At 30.0% G+C, this 24,720-nt stretch overlaps 2 protein-coding genes across 4 annotated transcripts in view; one reads left to right on the forward strand and one right to left on the reverse strand.

Moving 5' to 3' along the window:
- Positions 1 to 570: 570 nt before the first annotated feature.
- Positions 571 to 4,805, reverse strand: LOC123007846 (barH-like 2 homeobox protein). The gene is made up of 3 exons (XM_044403327.1): positions 4,681 to 4,805; positions 872 to 1,145; positions 571 to 823 (listed from the first exon to the last, which is right to left on the reverse strand). The coding sequence occupies exons 1-3, from the start codon at positions 4,754 to 4,756 to the stop codon at positions 589 to 591; spliced, it is 585 nt and encodes a 194-aa protein (XP_044259262.1). The 5' UTR covers positions 4,757 to 4,805; the 3' UTR covers positions 571 to 588.
- A 2,606-nt stretch (positions 4,806 to 7,411) lies between these two features.
- LOC123007273 overlaps positions 7,412 to 24,720 on the forward strand; it is a 33,724-nt gene continuing 16,415 nt past the window's right edge. Inside the window, exons 1-2 of one of the 3 annotated variants that reach the window (XM_044402474.1) lie at positions 7,412 to 7,543; positions 9,429 to 9,571. In XM_044402474.1, coding sequence (XP_044258409.1) covers positions 9,531 to 9,571 — 41 coding nt within the window. In that variant the 5' untranslated portion in view covers positions 7,412 to 7,543; positions 9,429 to 9,530. Of the gene's footprint in view, positions 7,544 to 9,428; positions 9,572 to 13,275; positions 13,471 to 21,381; positions 22,021 to 24,720 lie in introns of those variants that run through there. The other 2 variants (XM_044402475.1, XM_044402472.1) reach the window with 2 other exon arrangements.

Here is a 24,720-nt window from a genome sequence, read left to right on the forward strand (position 1 = left end):
TTTTTGTATTATTTGACACGAAATAATTTTATCTCTCCATAGGTATACCATCACCTTACTTATATATTGTATTGGCGAGCAGAAATCAGCAAAAATGAACAATACCATGTTAATTCCCTATTTTCGCGATTGAGACCGGACACCCGGTATATTTACATAGATACAGAGCGTTGTAAATTGCTTGTGTTTTACTTTTATATAAAGTAAAGGGTCATTTGTGTCATGTGAATGTTGAAATTTTTGTTTAATTTATTACATTACTTTCTTCTAAACACTTGAGAATTCGTGGAATCGTTGTTTTAATGTAAAGGTTCTGAATAAATTAATTAAGATATAAAATATAAATTATATTTACTGCATTTATACATTATACAAATTAATGTTTATATACACAAGTCATAATTACTGATACAACTATAAATAACATGTTAACATCAAACAAATTAAAAACAAGATTATTAAAACTTTCCTATCTTAGATAAATTTGTCATTAAAAGATACAAAAACTGCTTTTTAAAAGTGTAATAATCATTAATCACATACTTCTACTATTGATAAATGTGTGTAAATAAATGTTTACGTTTACAACTAAAGTTGACATCCGTGAACGTATGTAACATTATGAAAGATTGCAGCTGCCGCCGTGGTCAAAAAACTGCAAGGTGATTGTGCTCCATACCGGGGAATAACAGCAGGTTGGCAGCAAGGAGTAGGATCTCCACCTGCCCCTCGCAGACTTCCTGTACTTAGTAGATCTTTTTCCATCGACGCTTGATGTCTCAGTTGTTCCAATCTGAGTTGATTTTGTCTTTTCCATTTGGTCCTATTTACAAGAAAATTGTAAAATGAAGAGGAAAAAAGGGCAAATTACCGTCGGTTTTGATACCAGGTCTTGACTTGAGTTTCCGATAGATTCAGAGCATCGGCAACATCGCTGCGATCCGCCACCGATAAGTATTTCTGGCACCGGAATTTTCTCTCTAAATAGGCGAGTTGCGCATGAGTAAAAGCCGTTCGTCTTCGGCGTGGTTTGCGTCCCTTTGCCGCCTCCGAGGAATTTTCCGGTCCGCCCACCGTCGAAGGGTATGTCCCTCGCTCGCCTTCGCACTCCAAATGGTCCGAAGTTTCGACATCTTCTGTTCCTGCTGGAAGAAAATTTTCAGCTTGATAACTCGATAATTTTTGAGTTAAGGGTGGATTTTATCCCGTTTTGTTCAAAGGAGTGGAAACACTTTAAGTGCGGCTTGTTCTTCTATCAGCCGGGAGCACTACCGGAATACAAAGCAGTTTATTCATTAAAAAGGGAAATAAACTGCTCAAAACGCATATAAGACAACAGGGGTCTAATTGGAGAATCTCTTCGTGGGTTTGCGTAAAAATGAGGCTGTGGAGTGGTGAAGGATCGGACCTTAATTAATGCCTGGGGTCGCTTAGCCACTCGCCGGTGCCTCTCAAACATTCATTCTGCTGCATGAAAGCAATTAAATTAGAATTAACACCGCATTGTAAGACTAATTATCCGGCCACCAGCATTTGCAACATTTTAGATTATAACAGGAATTATCAATTACATTAAGAGTAAAGGGAAACACCTTGGATAATTTTACAACAAAAAGACGTATAATTCAAACATTTTCAAGTTTTAATCCAAAATTCAAACAAGTAGCAGTTTTTTTGAACAAATTTGGCGGTCTTAAAAGCGCTACGCTATTACTAAGGCCTTTCGATAAGTTTACCAGAATGTAAACTGCATAATTGTTTCCAATAGCCAACAATATTTTATTTAAACTTCACTGTGTAACTTGAAAAAAAAGGATAAGTTGGACATCCTCCTTTTTTCACTGGAAAATCTACTGTTTTGACAATGATTTACACAATTTTTATACAAATTCACTAACAATTTAAATTACATCCTATTTATTCAATAAAAAAAGTACATAGGTACAATAAATTCTACTGATACTGAATGGTTTTAATTAAAATTAAAAAAAATGCATTCACTCTAAAAATATTTTTTTGAGATAAAGTTACTTTTACATCATTTTCATTTTATACAAAACATATTCATTTGTGACTTATTTCACTTCAAAAAGTGTATCTTTGATATCTGTTTCAATTTTTTTTCCTTTTAATTCTCATTTGTTTTCTTACACTTTAGTTCTTTACTTATAAAATCAATTAACGAAAATAATTTTTGAGCATTGAGACTGACTTAATAGTATCGACAAATCAAGATAATTTGTAATCGAGTCATCTTTAGATTTGAAAACGTATGTCTGTGAAATATCAAATATAAGCAAAGTAAAGCCAAAAAGTAAAATGGCATTATTAAAAAGACGATTATTTTATAACTAAATTTATAATTTACCTTAAAAAAACGGTCCTATTGTTATACAAGTACGTCGGTGACTAATTCTAGCCCATTCTGTCGTTTTACCTTTCAACTTATCATTTTATTTGACGTTTTATGTGCAGTTAGTTCAAAAACAGACGTTTTTGGATCCAAAGATGACTCGATTACAAATTATCTTGGTTTCTCGATATATTAAGCATCAAGAACGGTAAGGACATTTTACCGATCGAAGACAATTGTTTGGAGGAGGAGCGAAACGAAGATGGGTAAATCCTAACCGTTCGTGATGCTTATGACATTTTTTGTGCGATTGATTTTTGTTAGTATTTTTAAATACTTTGGCGACAGCTTTGAATGCTTATCGACGAGTTTGTCGTTAACAACAATAAACAAAAATACTTACCGACGAGTTTGGGATAGCAACGAGTAAATACAACTTACTGTCTTGGAAACAGACGTAGTAAGCAATCGAATAGCGTCTAATTGAGCAAAAATTATTTTTCTTTATTGTCATATTTTTTAAAAGGTATATAAGATGAGTCTTAACTTTTACGCATAATTTAAGGGTAGGTCAGGTTATGCCAATTAATAACTTATAGTCAAAAAAAAATAATAAAAGTTTCTTAGTTACCGAAATACAGGGTGTCAGAAGTCGCGTCTCAGAGAAAAATTTCAAGTAAGATAAGATAGCAGAAACATGGAAAAAATGTTTAAAACATTCTATCTGTCAAAAAATTTTGACACAATTATTTTTTGACATTTGACATTTTTTATGTCTATTATTTAATGATACTGATGATCCTGTATATGTTTTTTATAATTATTTAGTAAAGGTACAAAAATTTTGCCAATAAAAGCCACAAATCATATTAAACATAGTTACAATTTTGGATACAACTTCTTTGTTTTCTCTTCTAATAGCCTGTAGCAAAAAAAATGGAAAAATATTTTTCCAAGAAATAGAGTCAAAGTGCAAAATTTAAACACTCATAACTTTTTTGTAGATAGAGTTTTTTCACATTTTTTTTATGTTCCTGGTATCTTTCCTGACATGGCATTTTTCTCTGGGGCGCGAGTTTTGGCGCAGCCTGTATAGTATTCAGAGTTTAAATTTGATTTGAATCTCGGTTCTTCCTTGACTGTGCCATGTTTCCCGTGTTTAACCAACAAGAATTCTTCGCCTGAAGATGATAAAATAAAGAATCGCCGCGAGGAATTTAATAGTTTTATTTATCCTGTGTCCTATAATACCATTTTCGACGGAATCAAGTATCAACATTTCATGGACAAGTACAACAAAATGGAGATTTATTTTTAACTTTTTCCACATCAAGTACTATTCCATTATTACTAAGTAGGTATACATTTTTATACTCGAAGTCATAAAATGACGATAAATAGTAACTATGTATATGCAAATTTACAAATTTTTTTATTTTCATCATTAAAATATCAGGAATTATATTTCTTACTGTATTTATTTTTTATGTAATGCTTAAAAAAAAAATCTTCAACTATTTTGTAAGCATTTAAAATGTTTCAGTTAATCTTATGCCCGGTTTTACTAAATTTTACTGAATTTTGAACTAAAAAAAGGATACTAAGAAAATATCTCCTAATTTTATTTTGTACTCAGTGTTAATTAGTGCTTTAGCAACTAATGTCAGTAGTTAAAGTAGTCTTTTATCATCTAGTGAAATAAAGTAATTTTTATCTACTGTTTAGATTCAAGAAATTTTGATAGGTGAGTACAAAATAAAACGAAATATTTTACGATAAAGATTGTTTATCTACTCTTGAAAAAAGTCCACTCGTGATTTCGTCACTCGTAAACTAAACCTTTTCACTCGTAGATAAAAAAATTCTTTATGGTATTGTATACTAAGTAACTATTATATTGCCTAAACATATTTTACTTAAGAAGTGTAGTGTTTCCGTTTTTGTTATTTCAGAATTTAGACAAGTTGTTCACTTGCTGAAATAAAAAACACAATTTTATTGAAAATGTAAAAACTAAATTCCTCTGTAACTATTGTTGCTTTTAACAAAAATGAAAGTAATCCTGCATTTTTGTTCTTTTACGCTCAGTTGATGTCATCTTTTTACATATTAGGAAACACTGAGTTAACCTTTGCCTTCACCTTTTAAATTTGATCCGGTATAAGAAAAAAATTAAATATCTGCATGCTAATAGTACATCTTCAGTTTAAGGTCAAGAAAACGGTGATTACGTCTTCATTACATAATTAGTCACTATTCACACTCAGAGACATCAAACAGTAGCTCATCAATAAAATTAATTTATTGCTTGATGGAAAAGTAATTACCTTCATTGGAACTTAATACATCTCCTAAAAGGTCTCTTATCAGAAACGATTTATGCTCTTGCATGCTTGAGTCCATTAAAATTCACTTTCACATTTTAAAAACATTCCAAAAATTAGTTTACTTTGATTAAGTGCAATTTAAATTAGACGCAACTGTATTTAATCACTTTAATATAAAAATATTTAAATAGTGTTAATGGATATGTTTGAGTAAACTTGTATCTACGGTGACAGTGATGTGTGATAAATGACAAGTTAAGATATAAGCGGTATAAAGCTCAGCATCCCTAATAAACGTCACCCCTGTAACCTATAACTCCACCCTTCGTATTATCAAGCTCCACCTCCGCTGAAAATGCAAAAGTTTGCGAGATTAGATTAACATCTCTGAAGCTTATTGAAGCTGAATTTGTCTGATTTTTAAACGAACCGATTTAACTTTTAGTTAATGAGAACTTATTTCAGTAATTCAGTATTTTAATTCGGATTTGTTTTTACATTTATTTTGTAAACCGTACTTAAATAATTATATTTAGATTATACATATAGGGTTATTCATAAATATGAAGCAATATTTGAACCTCAAAAATGCCCTAAGTTAATTTAAATAATCACTTGTGTCCTACCTTTAGGTACTGGTAAGAATTTTGCAACTCTTGGAATTGGGATATGTTAGATTTTTTTTGTAATAACTTCGAAACTATTTGACCAAATATTATAAAATTTAGAACAGTTACTTGCCACAATATACCTTTTAAACTGGTAATCACAAAAACCGGATACATCTACTCAATTTCCGGTTGCTGCAGTTGCAGGTTACATTTACTATGTTTTTGTGTTTTTATGTTCTCTTAACATTAATTTTTTATTGCTCAAATCGATAGACTAATCGAATTCGAATAATGTATGTATTTCGACATGTAAATCTTAAAACACTCTCCATGTATATTCAAAATGTTCGAGCTAAAGCCTTTTCATCTACTGTCTTTGGTATAAAAAAAAAACAAGTTTCAGATTTCGAAACTAGAGAAAGCATTGTTTTATGTAATATGTAATATACTTTTATAAAGAATATTATATTAGATAGAAACACATACACTTAGGTGAAAACAACTCATTATAACATTATCCACGACAACGATTACGTGAAGAAACAGACATATATAAAATGTTTAAATATTTTGTATTTTCTAAACAAAATAACCTTCCTTTAAAGAAATACACAAATAGGTAGATACTTATTTAAATTAATTTTAATGAAAAGTCAGTTGCTAATTTTAAAATAACAATAGAGAATTATTTTTTTAATATATTACCAGTTTTGCTAATTTGCAAACAATCAAACATTTATACTTTTTTAATCGATTTTAGTTATAATTTTTTTGTTGACCTTCTCTGTTATTTACCAGCATGATAATGAAAACATAATATTATGTAAAAAAAAGAGTTTTAAAGCAATGCTTTTCGCAATTCCCATTTTTTGAAAAGTGAATAATTATAGATACACTGTTCTTTAAATGTCGAATCAATTGTTCAGAACTGTATACAGAGTGCTCTACCTTTCAGATCTAATATCTCCATTATTTGCCAACGGATTCTAAAGAAATTTAAAATACAGAGAATTTAGTAGGTGGACATAAAAAATGCTAAATTACATCAAATTGTTAATCTCTAACAAAAAATGCTATAAGCGAAAATCTTTCCTTGAAAGAGGTCTCACTTTCAAGAAAAAAAAATAAAATTGTGTTAATAGTGTCTGAAAATACAAATACATAAGCGGCTATAAAAAAAGCGATATTACCAAATTATAGTCGTCCCTATATGTCAGGCGATAATGACGTTAATCATTGATGTTTATTGTTTCTAACATAAAAAAGTTAATAACTTAAATTAGGAACTGCATTTATTGGACTAACCAATTTAATACAACAAAACATGTTCAGAGGTACTAGAATTGGCATCAACATCAATAGTTCTAAAAGTTGTAAAAAAAATAAAAGGTGTTCTAACTTAATTTACCGCAGGTTTTTAGGGTTGAACAAAATGGTACTTGGAGACGTTAAACTATTGTTTTAGAGTTAACCTTGACAGAATTCTTTTAAAATTAGGTCAAAATTTTAACAACATAATTTGTTTACATAAACTTGGTAATAATCATATTTTGGATTCGTCGACAGCGCGTTTAGTGGTTCAAAAGTTTCGCCCCTTGCCCTTAAAGTTTTACTCAATTGAATGTAATTTTTTTCTAATTTTAAAGTTTTAAAATACAACATTTTCATAATTGAACAGGCAAATAATTCCTTTAATTTGGATTATCTAATGGTATGATTGGGGTCTCCCGGCACCTCCACCATTTCTTACTGTAACAAAAAACCTATTTAGTTGAAAAAAAAATTTTACTTAAGAGTTTATTCACATGAATAAGATAGTGGAATCAGAAAATAAAATTTACTTTCTGAAACTGACAGTGGCGATATCTTCAATGAAAAACATTTCGATTACAGATCACAATTTAGTCGGTGTTCTGTGCAGTAACTCTCACAATTAACAGATGGCGCCCACTTACTTAAACTTACCACAGTAGTCGTAAACCAAAATCTAAAATTTAACAAGTTTTAAGAAAACATAAGCATAGATTAGAAATAATAATAATAAGTGCAGTTTTACAACGACTTCTTAAAAACGATTATTGTTTTGTCTAGTTTGTGAGGGATAGAAAAAGTTTGTAATAAGGTTTATAAGTAGCGGTGTATTTATAAAGATGACTCATATTTATTATTGTTTTTTGTAAGACTTCTCCTTTCATCTTACCTGTGAATGAAGTGATTAATTTAAATTATTAGTTTCTGTTGTTGCTTGTCAGGTAAGTTAAAATTTAATTCATCTTAATTACTTATCAGTTTTAATACTTGTGTCGTAAGTTATTACTCGTCATGTAAACCAAATGCGATTTTTCTTTCGAACAACGTAAATATTTTAAACGGAGTTTGTTGTTAAACATGATTAATTGACTTTAGGTAAGCGTTGTTTACTTTGCAAAATTTATTTTTTTACTGTTTATATTTTAGTCATTATTTGAACAATACTTTAAACAAAAAAATAGTAATCAAAATTGTTGTTAATAGTGTTTTTTATTATGTAGTTTCTATATTGAAATTCCAAAACCTCTAGCTACTATTTTACTACCTAGTACAAAGTCTTGCACCTACTAAAATACATAACTGATTACGTTTTAGTGTAGGTAGATTATTAAAATTCGCAGGTCCATATTAAGAATGTATCGAGCACACTTTCTATAGCGTTGGACGCGCATTGTAGGCGATTTGTGACAATTTTTACAGAGTTGTGTTTTTAAATTATCGCAAAAAATAATAATGGGCACATTAAATTGTAAATTTATAACACATAATTGACATTTTCTTTTTTTTTGTAAAATGATTATACCTACTGCCGCATCATTTCTTACATGTTCTTTTATTTACACAATTAGCTGTTTATTTTAATTTTTTAAATTCAAAATTTTAAATTTTTAAACAAAGTGCTTTGTCTTATTTATTAAAAGAAATACATTAAAAACAAAGTTAGACAAGAAAATTATAAATACATATACGTAAAGCTGCATGAATTTAAAAAAGTTGGTACAATTTTTTTTTTGCTTCTTCAATGTTAATAATTTTGTCTATTTGCCGAAAATTAAAAGAATATAATTATTAAAACCTTATAGAAATAACAATTTATTTACTACTTAGATTAAAAGAGATTTATTTTATGACATTATGTTTTTTATAAAAAAGAGTAAATATATTATGTAACTAGTGCTATAAACGCCACCATAGACGTGAGTTTTATTAGGCACGAGCGAAGCGCAGTGGAGCGAGCGAGTGTTTAATAAATCGAATGTCTACAGAAGTTTATGCACGTGTTACATACTATACTTTTTTTGCGACTACCACAAAAGATTTACTTAAATTAAAAGTTAAATTACAATTAAAAGTTAAATGACAGAAAGCTAACTTCAGCTCGTGACTAATACGACAGTTGCTATTAGCAACATAACTAGTACGCATATTAATCACGGTTTGTCAAGACACTCACTTAGCGTCATGAAAACATATACGATAATCCGTGGTTTAGATGTGGGAGTAGAAAAACAGTATTGCAATACTTTTTTAGGATTGTGCAAATTTATAAAAGTTAAATCAAAAAAAAATTATATTTCTTTACATTATAATAAAGTGCTTGATAGAAAATGTTAAACAGTTGAAAAACTGCATTTTCAGATTGATAATTTTTTAAAATTTGTGCAGTAATAATTTTTATTATTGTAGTTTCTAATATTTATTTTGTTAAAATGCAACAACTATTAAAAATGTATAATATATAAATTAAAAAAAAAATGCAAAAAGAGACTATTTTTCCCGTTTATTGTAATTGTGATCTGAAATATGAACGACGCTAGAACATAATACGAATTTCGACTATTTTAACAAAGCGCTTCAAGAGATTACATTTTTTTCAAGAAACTGTGTGAAATCTGACAATGTTCATTTAACTAATTTCCAGACGAAACAGAAGTAAATGAATTATTATTAAAATAAAATCAGTGGGATCTGAAGAAACCAATTAGAAATGTATTGTTCTAAACCACACCCTATTCAAATAGACAGAGGTCAAAGAACTGCAATCTTACTGTGCCATAAGATTTAATAAAACGTGTGGTAAAAGCATGTACGTATTATTAATTCTAGATTAAACATGAAGTCGGTCCATTTAAGATGCTCGGATCAAGCTAATTATTCATCAAGTTGATTTTCCTTGGGCTTGGGAGAGGAAGGAGGCCTCATGTCCCCATGACAGATCTGACACCTCCCATTATCGGGCCATTTACCAGGTAAATACATGTTCCATAATTTATCATTTGTGTCTACTAGATTATCTGTGAAGCAATGTGCGCTTTAATAAATGAAAAATTCACTTAATTGTTTTATTAGATTGAAAGGTCGTCGGTGTGTGACTTCACTCCTATTAAGTACTGTGGGAATGCGACTTGCGTCCGTTGATATCTCAGACTTTTTTTTAATCCAGGTATATTTCAATCCTTGACGCAATTTTTTCGTGGATGACTTCCTTTCGCCGTTCACGGAATTTGTAATTATCTATAATCACAATTATATTTTACACTGAGTGAATACTAAATGACAATTATTACGTTCAATTTAGATCACGTTTTGAAATAGAAATGATTTTAACAATCTTTTACATCAAATGTATTGTTTCCATTACAAAGCAATGCCGGTTTCTGTGGTTAATATGTGGATTAGCAACAGCACGAGGTAAGATAAGTTGCGGTTTTTTGCACATTAAAGACAAGTTTTCCGACAAGTTTAAAATAAAATATGATGTATGATGTATTGTTTGTGCTTTGATATATTCCGCATTATCAAGTTTTTTTTTAATATATTTTATTTATTATTATACAGAGTGTTTCAAAACTCGCGCCCCAGAGAAAAATGCCAAGATACGAGCAACATGAAAAAATGTTTCAAAAATTATATTTTTAAAAATTTCAAAATTATGGGAGTTTATATTTTGCACTTTGACTTTATTTATTTCTTTAAAAATATATTTTACATGTTTTTTGCTGCAGGTTATTGTATCTATGTTTAACAATATTTGTGGTCTTTATTATAATTTTAATACGTTGACAAAAATTTATAATTTACTTTACTTAAGTCTAATCCTATAACTTTAAAATTATAATGGACAAAAAAATTTAGACTTACAATAACAAAAATCCAAAAAAGTAACAAGAAAAAACAACTAGAGAGAAACATTTTTTAACTTTCGGAAAAATAATTACATACCTATGTAATTGTCAATTTTTCAATTTATTCACATTTAGACTAAAGACAAAAATAATTTTAAATTCGGAATCGAAGAAGAAAAATTTACTCTTGAACTGTTTTCTATCTGTACATTTTTTACTTTAGCAGGTCCATTTAAACATTTACGTAATGTAGGCGATAAGAAAAGGTATTTATTTATTACTAATTACCTAATGTAGACAAACTTATGCCAACAATGGGGTATTCTATTTAGAATGCAGTTTTCCACTACTTACCTATGTCCAAATATGCACAAGCTTTCACAATAATAAAATTTCTTCTTTTTTATGTCATATTAAATCAACTGATTAAAGAACTTTTTAGTCCTTATCTTATTATAGTTATTATTAACATTCGCTCTTTTTTTATCAAAAATAGCTAGATAAAATGAATCGTGAAAGTCGTATAAAAAATAAATAAAGGTTACTTTATTCATAAAAACTATTGTAACACGATTATCCTTTTACCAAATTTCGTATTTTATGTAATTTTTGCAACCTGCTGACCTTTTCTTAGCATTTGTTGTAAACGCCGCCGCCGGCAGCAAAGAATAAATATCAAGAACGTGTAATTTACTTGTTTGATAATAACAAAAGTAAATTTATTCTAGAATCATTTATTAATAAATGTACAAATGTTCAAATCCTCTTCTACGAACGACTTATCTTTGGAAGTATTTACGTTAGTTGATCAGGCTTGACGTATACATCGACGTCAACAGTTGGTGGTAGTAAGGGTATGTCATATGTTTTATTATAATTGAAAACAATATTCACTTCTCTGCTTCGGTCTTCACAAATTATCGAAGGGTACCAAACTTCCAATTTGTTGTCTTCGGCGTACTTCCGAACTTTCTTCAAACAGGAACACTCGAATGATATATTGTCTACAAAAGTTAATTTAGTTAATCCACTTTGGAACATAGCGTCTGGAAAACACTGCAGTTGGTTCGTGTTTACTTGTAGATTTTGAATAGTCCGGTTTATGAAAATATTTTCCGGGAGAGTGGACAGTTTGTTTCCATTGATCCTCAATAATTGAATGGAATGGTGACTGTTGAAAGCATCAGGATTAATTTCTGTTATCCTATTTGAAGAAAATCTCAATTTCAAAGGTCTTTTTTGATCCATATTTTTAAAAGCTTCCGCTGGAATGGCTTTAATGTCATTATAAACAGCACTTAATTTATACACTTTGGGGCTGTTTAAAAACCAATTTGGGTTGATTTCTTTAATTTGGTTGTTATTCAGTTTCACAATTTCTAAATATGTGTTGTTATCAAAGGCTTCCGTTTCAATTGCTGATATCAGATTTTGGGATAAATCAATTTCCTTGACTTTAATATTGTTGAATATGTTTTTTCGAATTGTATTGATTTGGTTTTGGACGATTCTTATTAGAGCTAAAGTTGGTGTTACGTTGAAAGCACCTTCATGAATCGTTTGCACGCTGCTGTTAACAATTTGCAAAATGGATAATTCGTTTTGGACTAGGAAAAAATTTTGACACACTTCTGGTAAAGTTTCGTTAACGATCAGTAAATGAAAAATGTCTTTTTTATACTCAAAAGGGCTCTGAATTGTTATATTTTCACCAGCACTATCAATGTCTTGAAACACTGTCACATTTAACTTGACGATTGTTTGATTTCGTCCACAATCACAATTCACTAAAACTAGTAATAGTAAAAAAATTAATACTTTTAGGCTGTCCATTTTGGAACTATAACGTTAATACGTCCGTCTAATTTTGAACATGATTTGTTAATAAACATGTACTTTACAATCAGTGTCGAAGTTCAACGTCTTGGATAACCCTCGGTGATAAGATATCAAGAAAGCTAATTTTAAAACTTACTCCAAGACATAATTTATATTTAGATTTGCAATTACAGCGTTCATAGACTTTTAAAAACACGGGAAACAATAACCGTTATTGTAATAGATAGTTAATTAGGTTTAATATTTTGAACACAAGAGATTGGAGGTCAACCGAGATTTCAGACTTTTAAAGGCTGAAACCACAAATCAAAATCGTTCATTTTCAAATGTTTGTTGGTGCTTTTTCTACTTTTCGGTACTAAATTATTTAGATAGTATTGAAAAAGCATTTCTTTAATTAAACTTTTGCCTCCACAATCAAGAAAAAAAATTCTGGAAGTGAACTTATTTGGAACTTAATTGGAAGCACTTCTAAAAATAGCATCGTTGCTCATCTAAAAAAGGGAAAGGAAATACGCGTACATCATTAGATGATGGGCGAAATTTTGTGCTAAAACCACAAATGCAACATGAAACAGTTCGTTGAGTTGGCACTAATTATTTCTAATTTTTTGGGTAAAATGCCAGGTGATTAGGTGAAGACACTCGATGAATCACGAAATACAAAATTATTGTGAAACTAAAACGAGTTTATCAGAATTCATAATGTGTCATTAAATTACAGAAAATTGATGCCTGAGGGCAAATCAAGATCAGCTGTTCGCTGAGAAGGACGTTCATTAACAATGAAATAATTCGCATTTGACTAACATTTACCGAGTTGAGACGTAATTACCTAATTATTCTTTCTCGGAACGGTCGTGAAAATGTTGCAGATCCAAACTCATTTTGCAATTATAAATTAATTACTTTGTTTCATTCAGTTTATTTCAGTGGATTATTCATGGTTGTGGCCCCGGTTCGATCGAACTTCACCTGTCGCTGGAGAGATTAGTTCCAATCCACGTTTCGAACCCAATACATTGTCCTACTGTCTGTTCTCTGACCTCTAATAACTTCTTCTAACAGTTGCGTAGGAGGACTTAAAACGAAAAAAATAAACAATCTGTGATTTTTCCTTGTTCCGGTATTTTGCGTGAAAGCTCAACTAAGCTGGCGGCCCCAAACGAAGATGACCAACAAAGGTAAAATCAATTAATATTTATCTTTTTTTATTAGTCATAAATACAATAAATAGCACCTCTTGCATTTAATTCTTATAATTTCGCGTTTCATCCGGCTTCATTAATTAGATGCTGGTGTCATAATTATTTTTAGTTTTTTTTTATGAAAATAATCTTTATAACAATAGCCACCATAAACAAATAACACAAGTGTCATAATTTTATGTTAAAATTATGTTGTTTTTCTTTTATTAGAAAATACAAACAAGCTACACATATTGAGCAAAAATTGATATTAATTTTTAATTAAATTATGTTGTTATAAAATTAATGTTTTAATTCAGTAGACCCGAATATATATTGTGTCATCTAGGAATTAATTAAAATAACTCTGTCATGAGCAAATTAATGTTTCTACTCAGTGTAATTGACACCAAATTCAAACGTGCTGTACTGCCGTAACTGTCATTAAAAGTTCTTTTTAATATGTAAAATTATGCAGAAATTCCTTTAAAGAGAGACATGAGTGTGTGTTACATAGTTTTTTTTTGTACAATCCTCATTTGTTTCTCTGTTAACACAAAATTAATCTTGAAGAATATCTAAAAACTTGTTTGTGATGTTGCTTTAAAAATCATCATTTTTCCGTTGAAAAAGCGACAATTATGAGGGTAAAAATAAATTAGTCTCTTTGTGAGTCATCATTGTATCAAATTAGTCATTTTTGGGTGTACAAACAGTAATTGTCTTGTTTTCAATTTCAAGATGTGAAATTTGATACAAATCGTCATTAAACTACCGAGAAACAAAAGATGTAGTTTTAGTTATTTATTTATTATTGTAATAAACCGGCCGCTGCCACCTATTAATGTGTTCAATTAGAGTTTTGTAAAAATACGCATTACTGTTTTTTAATTACATATTTGATGTCCAAACAGGACACTTATTGAATCAACAATTGCATCATTTACAATTCAATTATTTATGTTTGAAAATAACAGTGACACCATTGATAAATTTAGTGTGGATGCACTCTCTTGATGATTGATTGCCTGTTTAAAAAATCAATTGCCAGACAAATTAATTTTGGATATTTTTTTTGAATCATTCGTATGAGTCGTTAAAGTAAAATTGTGTAGGTGGGTACACAGGTGAGTGACCGACGAAAATTTTATTTTTAATAAGTGACAACAACTCGTCATTGAAAACCTTCAATGACTTTCTCTACAGCTGGAAAATAGTATAATAAAAATAATTAATATAATAAAAGTAATAATTAATATAATAGAAATCGATGGATTCTGCGTGTATGTCACGTAATGAGCATATTTAGCCCCTTTATATGAGCTTTGCAAAAATGTTGAAAATCACGAAGTCTGTTCATGCTAGACTGTTGGGTTACTTGAATTACCTTATACTGGTAGGTGGTGATGAATTATTATTCAGACATGTCGCAGTAGGTCGCGAAAGCTGTTGGTAAATTTTTAACAAATTTTATGGGCGTGGGCAACTGAAAATTATTTTTTGCATAGAAAATACAACAGAAGAAGATATACAGAACGACAAAAAAAATTATAACGATTGAAAAAAGAGTTTTCAGCTAGCAAAATTTGTGCCAGCAGCTGCGGTTATACAAATTAGGCAAATTAATTATTTTTAGTTCAATTAGGTGGAGTTTTTGCATCTAATAAATCTAAATCAAACATTCTAAAACTAAAGTAACAAAGAGGAAGTCTTGGCTGAAAAATTCTATAACAAAATAATTTTATTTCAATAACCAATATTCGTTACAGGAAAATATAAAAACATGAGAACTATTTTTTTAATATTCGAGCTTTTGGTGCTCTGAAACATTTGAACTAGGTTCAAGTTTCGACAATACACCTACTCTGTGTTAAGTTGATATTTATCTTGAGAAGCCTTGTATGGGTACCAATGTCATGGCTACGTCATTTCTTCTACGTTGAAAAAAAAAATACATGCCGCATTATTAATTGGAAGAAATATTTTCAATAATACTAATTATGATTTCTAACTTAGTGTAGCGTATTCTAATGATGTAAAAATATAGAAAGTATTTTCAGTTTCTGATCTAAGATCGCCGATTATTTCACAATTAAAATGGTATGACGAGGAATGTGAACACCATCAAGTACACCTTAAGTGTCAAATGACTAAGTGATCTTTTCACTGATTTATGAAGAGATAACTGTATTACTCAGCTCTAAGAATAAGTCTTGTTACAACTTCCAAAAATGATGACAGTCCTTAAGCATCATGAAAAGGCAATATACTGATTTGTAAATAGTTCAATGAACTTTAAACAAGAAAAACAACTAGTCCTTTTCTCTTTATATGCTCCACACGGGTATTAGCACAAAGAAAATATCAGAAGAATATTGCGCAAGCATGGTGGATATTGTCACAGTTTTGCAAATAAATTTACTTAACTGTTATAAGTACAAAGATTAGCTAATCTTAAACAGCCATTGTGTAAATTCTATTGTTTACGGTAAACAGTATACAATATAGCTTAGAAATCCCGAAACCCCCCAAGCTGCATGACATCATCACTAGCTTTTCAGAAAATCAGACCTTAGGAACAAGTTTTCATTAGGCGAAAAATGATAATTAAAATTTGTGAAAGTAGTCATTATTTATTCTGGCGGCCAGATTCACGGACTCGCATAAAAACCGTGGGCATATTTTTAATTAAGAATACACATTTTACATAAAAATTAAAAACAATAGCAATAAATTGAAATATGATATGTTTACCACGTGTCACAGACGCTACTGAAATATTCAAATTGAGATGTTTTTGTGATTACAAAATTTCTGGAGGTTACTACACTGAAAAGACTGCACTTTGCAACTGTAAAAGGAAGAAATAAATTTACAATATAAATATTCATAATTGGGGTCGCTGATTGAGCCATAATCGTTGATTAAATTATAATTTTATTAAAAAATCTGGCTGTGAATAGAGAGATAAAACCAAAGGATGTAGTCCTTCACGAAGAAACACTGAATCAGGATGAGAAGAAAAATAAACGATTTCTAACAGAAGTTTACGCAATTGATTTGCATTATTGAACGATGACCACAAATTTGCATTTTATATATTTCTAAATATACCAATGACGAGTAAACCGACTGTTTTCTTTTTTTCTTTCGTTTACAAAATGGCAAGTGAGCCAAGGTTGCGTGAATTCGGTTCAGAAACAGACTTCTATCACTTCAGGGTGTTGTTTATAATTAAGGCAATTGTCATAAATCATGACTACAGTAATTAATCTGTGACTGTTTGAGAACACAGAGAACAATTATCGGCGATAATACTGTTTGGTTATGGAAATGGTAATTTTTATTGTGTAAGTAATGCGACAAAAAAGTATGATTCATCGCGAATTGTTCCTTTTCCGTCTAAAGATCAAGGAAAGGGCATATCAATAAAATAAATGTCCTTAGTGTCGGACAAGTTGATTTGGAGAGTTGAAATTGTAATTCGGCTAAAGTGTATCCTTTGAAAGGTTCCGATCGTGACATTACTTTTTATGAGTATCATCCAAGTTACCAACCTTCCATTACCATATTAGCTCCAAACCTTAGTTTAGAGGTGACAACGCGACCCGTAAATCTCGGTTCATTGTGACTGTCTATAAATTCAACAACTTGTCGGAAATAATAGTAGGTTTACGGTGAAGGCCATCTTGCACAGATTACAATTGTAGCTAACTAATTATCTACTTCCATGTAAAGAAATGCAGCATGCAATGCAGAAATACAGTTGAAATAAAATCGATGGCCACTCAAACATTGATTTGCTAAGATCTGTGTTGACTGAAGAAAATTACGTAATTTCTCAAGAAACCGCAATTTTTTTCAAAAAGTCTCTTTAAATAGAACTGATATTATAGATAAGTTATTGCATAAAACGTGTAGGTAAGTGGCTTTCGCTCCATGTCCATATAAACTTCCTTGTTTTCCAGTGTTATAAGATGTTACCAGTGGCTCATTTAAGTCGTACATCACTGTCTAAAGAAAAATAAGTTTTCGCACGTTACAGTAAAATATTAGAGTTGTATTTTACCAATCTTTAAACGGATGTGTTTAATATTCATAATATTATATATAAATAATACACCGTAGAAGCTCTTCAGGTGGCCACTTTACTATTCATCGAAATCAAAATTTGCATAAGACGCGTACTCTGCATTGTGTGGGAATTTTATGACCACTTAAATCCTACCAATAACTTTTTTTTAGAAGATAATTAAACCTTGACATTGCAACAATTTAGTGGAATAACAAGATTTATGTATTTTAAACACCTATACACCTTTTTTGAAAAAATCAGGAAGTCAGTATACCATTTATTCGCTGTTTTAACTCCAGATTCTTTTTCTGCATTTTGCAGAATTATGTATACTAGTTCTGATATTGGAATACACTTTAATATTAAATCTTCAACCAGTTCTACGTATGTTCAGTGATAAATCTTGACTACATGTAAAACTATTATACATCATCATACTTACCTATTGTGTGGGAAACGTTTGGATGAAATTATCGACCAGAAAGGACTGCTTCAAACAAGTTGATTATAAATTCTTAAACGAATTAGATTTTCATGTCAATAATTGAGTGGGAGTTCGATACACTTACCTGTTGCATGCCTGATTATGTTTGTAGGTTGCTATAATAATTATCGCAATTACTAATGTTATAGTGCATGTAATTTTAGTGAAATTGAGCTCAAAGCAATCACTTCTTTTTATAGTTGTGACAAATTAATTATATGTTTATTTTGATGACACATTTAATTGCGGGTTCTCAAAAGTCTTCAACCTATACATCAAGTAATAACTGATAATTTATGATTTTCCCCCAAAGGCTAAAATATGGTTTTGTAACTTTTATTTAAGAAATTAAAGAGTTTCTTACGAAGCATCATACTTATTACAACTATAATGTTCATTCTTTATCCAGATGACAATAGAGAACGTTTGCAAAATGAACATAAATTCTTGACACGTTTAGCTCGTAAATTTATTACGTCGCCTATTAATGTAATTGTAAAGGACGTGTCGAGATCAACATTAATCGTGAGAAAACACTAATCGTCTAATTTGTGTCTTGATTTAAGCATATAAGCTGTCATAACTACGTAGTTGTTTATGGTTGCATTTTTTGGACTTCCAAGAAATATAAATGATTCTTTAAAAACTCTTGTTATTTCTTTCTTTAAATGTCAGTACACAACAGCGCAAAATTGATGCAAAATAAAAACGCAATAAACAATTTTTTTATTATCTATTTCATTCACCAGCTGTCAGTCAGGCAAGTGATGATTCTTTTCTTGTAAAGCGACGTAATAGTTTGTTTATTCAATTTGCACATTATTCTTAATGTTAAGCCTCATGGAAGTAATTTCTGACAACTGTTTTATATATAGTGTTTTAAAAAAATATGAATTATTTGGTAAATAAATGATACATGACACATTATAAAATTAATAATTGTTCGTAGACAAAAAAAAGTGTTACAGTTCAAGAAATCTGTGCAGCAGTAATTACTGTCATTATAAAATATAATTATTACAATTGGAGGCGATGTAGGTGTACAATCAACGATGCAATGATTTCCGTGTTTCTGTTACAAAGTGAGGTTAATAAGTACTGTAATTACATAAATTTAAATAAAATATTAAGACGTATATGAGCCAAATTTGCCAAGGATTTTGGTTTATAAAAAAATGCATGTAATTTATATAGTTGGATTAAAAAAATGTTTACAGTTCAAAACAATACATAAAATTCAAGCCCAGTTTAAAATCTGAAGAATTTTCATACAAGACAGACCGAGAACACCGTAGCTGAGACACTCTGTACTCAAACTACAAGAAAGAACATTAAAATAGTTATGCTAAATTAACTCCCAAACGATAAACATTTTTACACACTAAATGTCTTGTCTGATTTAATTTCTAATTTTTCTGTCTAAATTTCCTTGTATAGTATCTTTACTAACTAGTGGTCATTGGCATTTGCGTTTTTGGCAAAACAGTAAATTAATATACATTTATTAGTATTAACAACTATTGGTAAACACTTCGAATATGGTGTGGCATGACGTATGTTTTACGTACAGTTGTGCAAAAATTAACCTACGCAAAATATGCACAAATTTGAATCACTCTTATCTTCTTATTTTGTGTTCACTACAATAATAATTACACTTCCTACAATGTCTGTCAGATATGATTGTGGGAGATTATTATATTTTCTTATTCACATTAGTTGATGTTTGTAATCTTAATTGATAATATTGTACATTTATTTAACTTGGGTTAATATTTATGGTCTATGATTATCAAATTATATAAAAGCAAGATGAATGATACTACGTATTTGAAAGTAAAAATATTTTTATTTTATGATTTATTTTCATAATTCATGGCAAAATACATTATGCAAATCGTTTTATTATTTCGCTATAAAAATGTTATTTGACAAGATTAATTAGTTTTTTATTGTTAGTAAGTAGCTTCGTTTATGTGACAATATAACTATTAATAAAATTTATATATTCAAATGTGTTCGTTTGTTGAAAGCTTTCTTGATGACACGTCGTTGTGTATCATGATTAGATAAGTAATAAAAGAAGATTATTATTTTAACTGAGTTTTCTACTTACTTTTAAGTTACTTTTAATAATAATAAGAACCAAAACATGCTTTGTAATTTTTAATTATGAGTATACAAAATGCCAAAGTAAAACTTTGTTTTTAAATAAATCGTTCTCTGTTAAATTTGCGCCATGCTTATTTTTTTATTTTCAAAAATAATTGCCAAAATGTTATTTTTCATAGTTTCTTAATACCTACGAGTAGAAAGTTTCAATTAGTTTTAATTTAAGTTACAAAGTAAAATTGTGTAATGTATACCTATAGGTTGTATCAGAACTCACGCCCCAGAGAAAAAATTCAAGTAAAATAAGATACCAGTGGAAAATTTATACTCTCATAGCTTCAACATTTTTATACATAGAATGTTTTTAACATTTTTTTCCATGTTCCTGCTATCTTAGTTTACATGGCATTTTTCTCTGGGGGGGTGCGAATTCTGGCGCACCCTGTATACATATTATAATAAATTATTAATATTTAATCTTCACAAAAAAAAAGTTCTTTCAATTTATATTTATCCCACAGATATAAAAGAAACACCGACAAATCTCACAATCTGTTTTTTACATTAAATGATCAAAAATGCGTAACAAAATGAATCTATAAAAATTTTAATTAAAAAATGTACACAAAGACATCTAAAACAATAATTGTTAGCCTATTTTAACAAATACCATAATTTTTGAAAAACCATTCACCACCATGATGGAGCCTATTTGTGTAAGATTGCACAATTCCACATTTTTTACACGTTATATCGAAATACAACTATGTATAAGCAAAAATTCGTAGAAATAAACAATAAAACTGGACAAAATAAAATGGTGTTATATTTGAAGAAATCACTTTTTCGTTAATCAGAAAGAGGTGTTTTAAGGGCGCGGAAATAATCAGTAAGGATAACAATTTCAGAGCAAAAGAACCTGTTTTTTAATCTTTATTATTTTTAGTGTTATTATAACAAACCATAGGTTACGCCACTGGTTCATTAGTTATTTCGCTGAAGCGATTTCAGGTGGAAGGTTTCTGTTTGCGTTGTCACAAACGGAAGAATATCTCCTCTACTAGCTACCGCAATCTGCGATAAATTTCCTAGAAATGCGAGTCCTTTTCCACTTATTACCGTCAAATCTTGTGTAGGTATAGTATATCGCCTATGTTTATGTGGGTTCGGATGACGTAAGAATTACTATTGAAACTACGATCGTCGACATTGGTGGGGGCAAGTTGAGTAGCTTTTTCTCAGTGTGTTCCTGAATGTGAGTGGGTTAGCGTTGTGTCTGCGTTCTGTTCGTTTATCGGTTCTTTTTTACAAGAATGGCACGTGCCACCGAATACATCACAAAACAAATAAACAAAGATGCCGAAAGTGCAAACAAATATTAGTGCCATACACGATGAAAAGTTCCTCCACAAAATGTTGGTAATCACGCCGATATTTTCTCTACATTATTTTTAAACGTACGTTGGTGTCTACTAAATTTAAATCGTACATGCGAAACGTGGAGAAATCAATTTTCCAAATGTCATGATCCTGGAAGACACCTCATTCCTAGCTTGTCGTTAGTTCCGGGAAATTTCCGGGGAAAAATGGAAAGTGCAGTTATGACACCGGGAAATACTCGTTTGAAAGTACGCGGGAAAAATAAATCGATAACGCGACTTCTTGCCCGTAACCACAATGTAAATAATAATAAGAATAATCGGAACGGTTTTACTAGACCGAATTCGTTGAGGAGTAACTCGAACCAGAGACATTTAAGTCATTTTCCGAAGACTGTACGCTGTAATCAAATCGATAATGCTGCCTTCGTAAACAATATCAACAATGGAAATGATTCTGAAGAGAGAAAAATCATTTTTTATGGAAAGTTTACAAGGTAATTCATGTTTTATTGTTTGCTGCTTGTTTTGGTAAAGAATGGATGCACTGTACAAACAGAATAAAAATGAATGAATGTCGTCTTTGAGCAATACACGAATTCTCATGTTCACTCTAGGTATTATTACTATTGTTTTGGTTGTTGCAAAAGAAATATTACCTCATTAGATTCCAATTATTTCAATAACACACAATTATTCCTGTTATTATTTACGGTAGTTATTTATTATTGTAAATAATTATTTCATGTTTAATAACACTTCTACTAGTTTTTCACTTTTGTATCTGATTGTAAAATCAGTAATAAGGGGGCTACTCGAGAGGCCACATTTTACATAAATGTTTTATCAATTTGTTCTGTTAATAAAACGTTTATGATAAGATTTATCAAAACTCGTCACCTGGTATATATTTAAGATACAACCTACCAAATTTTTTTATTCAGGCTGTACATCATTGTTATCAGTTAAATAGATAACATTTCATATCGATATCTGACAGGATTTCTGATGAAACATTGAGTAAAGCACATTTCATTAAAAAAAACCTTTTTTTTTTATACAGCCATCAAAGGAGAGCTAAACCATGCAATGATATAGGTTTTCTTGAGTTTTAGATAGATTATGAAACAATCTGACGATTTGAAATCTCTAAAAAAGTGTCGTTATGCCCATTTGAATTAATTGGTGTCAATTATTAGAGTTGTTACATTCTGAAGGAATTTCTTTTGCAAATTCTGAAAACATGCCATTCTTGTTTTAAACGGTCAATTAAAACAACTGGAATCTGTTGACATTTGGTTTAGGTAACTATTTATTTATAACTTCCTAATGAGATCAGTGTAAATATTTATACATTAAATCCTTGGGTAGTTAATAGCTTTAAGACAATTTGTCTTTATTTAACAATGCACACCCTTATTTACAATCTTGGTCTTCAGTGTGGCAAACCTTAAATATTTCTAATTGATTTTAGTTTTGCATTTCGGATTCACATACAACAAAAACTGATTCCAGTTTTACTTAATCTAAATAATTTAATAAAAACAACGTAATAACAATAATTAGCGAAAGAATCGATCGTGTATATTAACATTATTTGAAATCTTGTTTCACAGCATTGACACACCCTTCACTTAACATCCTGGTATGAAATTAACTATGATTTAATTTTTCTTCAGAATCATGACTTCGATTTGATGTGATCATATTTTTTTCTTTCAAAAAAACCTGATGATGGATTTTAATTACGCAAATATTTTGTATTCCAACTATTCGATTTTGTGAGTAATTCCAGTATTCGTTTCAAATTTTCTGAACATAAAATTTCGTCAATCAGTAGATGATGACGAATCGCTCGAGATATTTACAGGGAAAATTAAAATAATAACAGTCAAGGACTTGAACGAGGAACTTATTTACTCTCAAGGCGTCGTGGTGTCTGCCATCTTCCAGTGCAGGTTGTCCGTTACACCAGTGGCGTGCACAAGGTTTTTGAATAAATTGAGAGCCTCAATTTATTCATAGCCGAAAATAAGCGTAACTGTATTTTGATAATTGATTCAACAGTTATTAATTGACGGAAATTTTGGCGCCAATGCAGTGGTTTCTCTCAATAACAAATTTGACTAAACAATGGAGATTGCAATAATTATTACCTCACATGAATGGAATCACATCAACGGTTTAAATAAATGTTAAAAAGGAGTGTCTTGTGGTTAAATTAATGATACGACGCTCGTGAGGCATTCATCGATTTAATTTTTGGCAGATTCCTGTAATTAATCGCTATCCAAATATGTACATTATATCTGATGGACATACATTGAGCATATTTAAATTTAATGAATTATTTAGATTGTGACCATCATTTTCTAGACATGAGATCATTTCCTGTAGCTTTATATAGTAAAAGTGAACTTGAACGTTGACTTCTAAGTATTTGGCAAAATCATTTCGCTTAATTCGCACATCTTTCATTCTACATCTGCTGTTATATTTTTACCACAGAAGGGGATCGTTAAATTGACACAACTATTTTTGGACATTTGGAATTTTTTCTCACATCAATATGCGATCTTTACCGTTAGCAGACTGAAATGATGTCATATGAATTGTCCCGCGTCTATGACCAAGTTGGAAAAACACTTCGTTTTTATACCTAAGGATTTATCATAAAATATAATTTTTTTAATAGTCAAGGCTAAAGGTCAAAATGTTAAATCGCTGTTTAACACGATTTATTTCTTTGTAATTTTGTATCTCCCAACCCACGCTTTATAATTAATCATAGTGTATTTCCTTTTCAATATTCCAGGAAATGTGTAATCTACAAAAAAGAAAAAGTGCGGTCTTGTGTATTTTTTTTGATGGCAAATTTTTCTTTTCGAGAGAGTTTTTATTTTACAGTAAAACCTCTCAACAACGCACACAGATGGGGAATCTTTAATTATCCATTGTGGAGAGGTGTCCCTTAATGGGAGGTGTGCAAAATTAATAAAAAAAGTTTTTTATTCAAAATAACAAAATAAAATACAAAAATTGAGAAATTAAAAGCATTACAAAAAAATAGAGAAAAACATTTTTATTAAAAAAAAATCGTTAATTTTTGTTTGTTTAGACCAAAAGTACTTTTGATTATGTTTTTGAAGCTCATTACTTTAACTAACAAGTTTTTCTTGGGGTTATTCTGTATTCTG

The sequence above is a fragment of the Tribolium madens genome, unplaced genomic scaffold, assembly GCF_015345945.1.
Source record: "Tribolium madens isolate multiple individuals breed KSU strain unplaced genomic scaffold, Tmad_KSU_1.1 Scaffold_3;HRSCAF=73;Tcas5.2_LG2, whole genome shotgun sequence".
NCBI classification, from domain to species: domain Eukaryota; kingdom Metazoa; phylum Arthropoda; class Insecta; order Coleoptera; family Tenebrionidae; genus Tribolium; species Tribolium madens.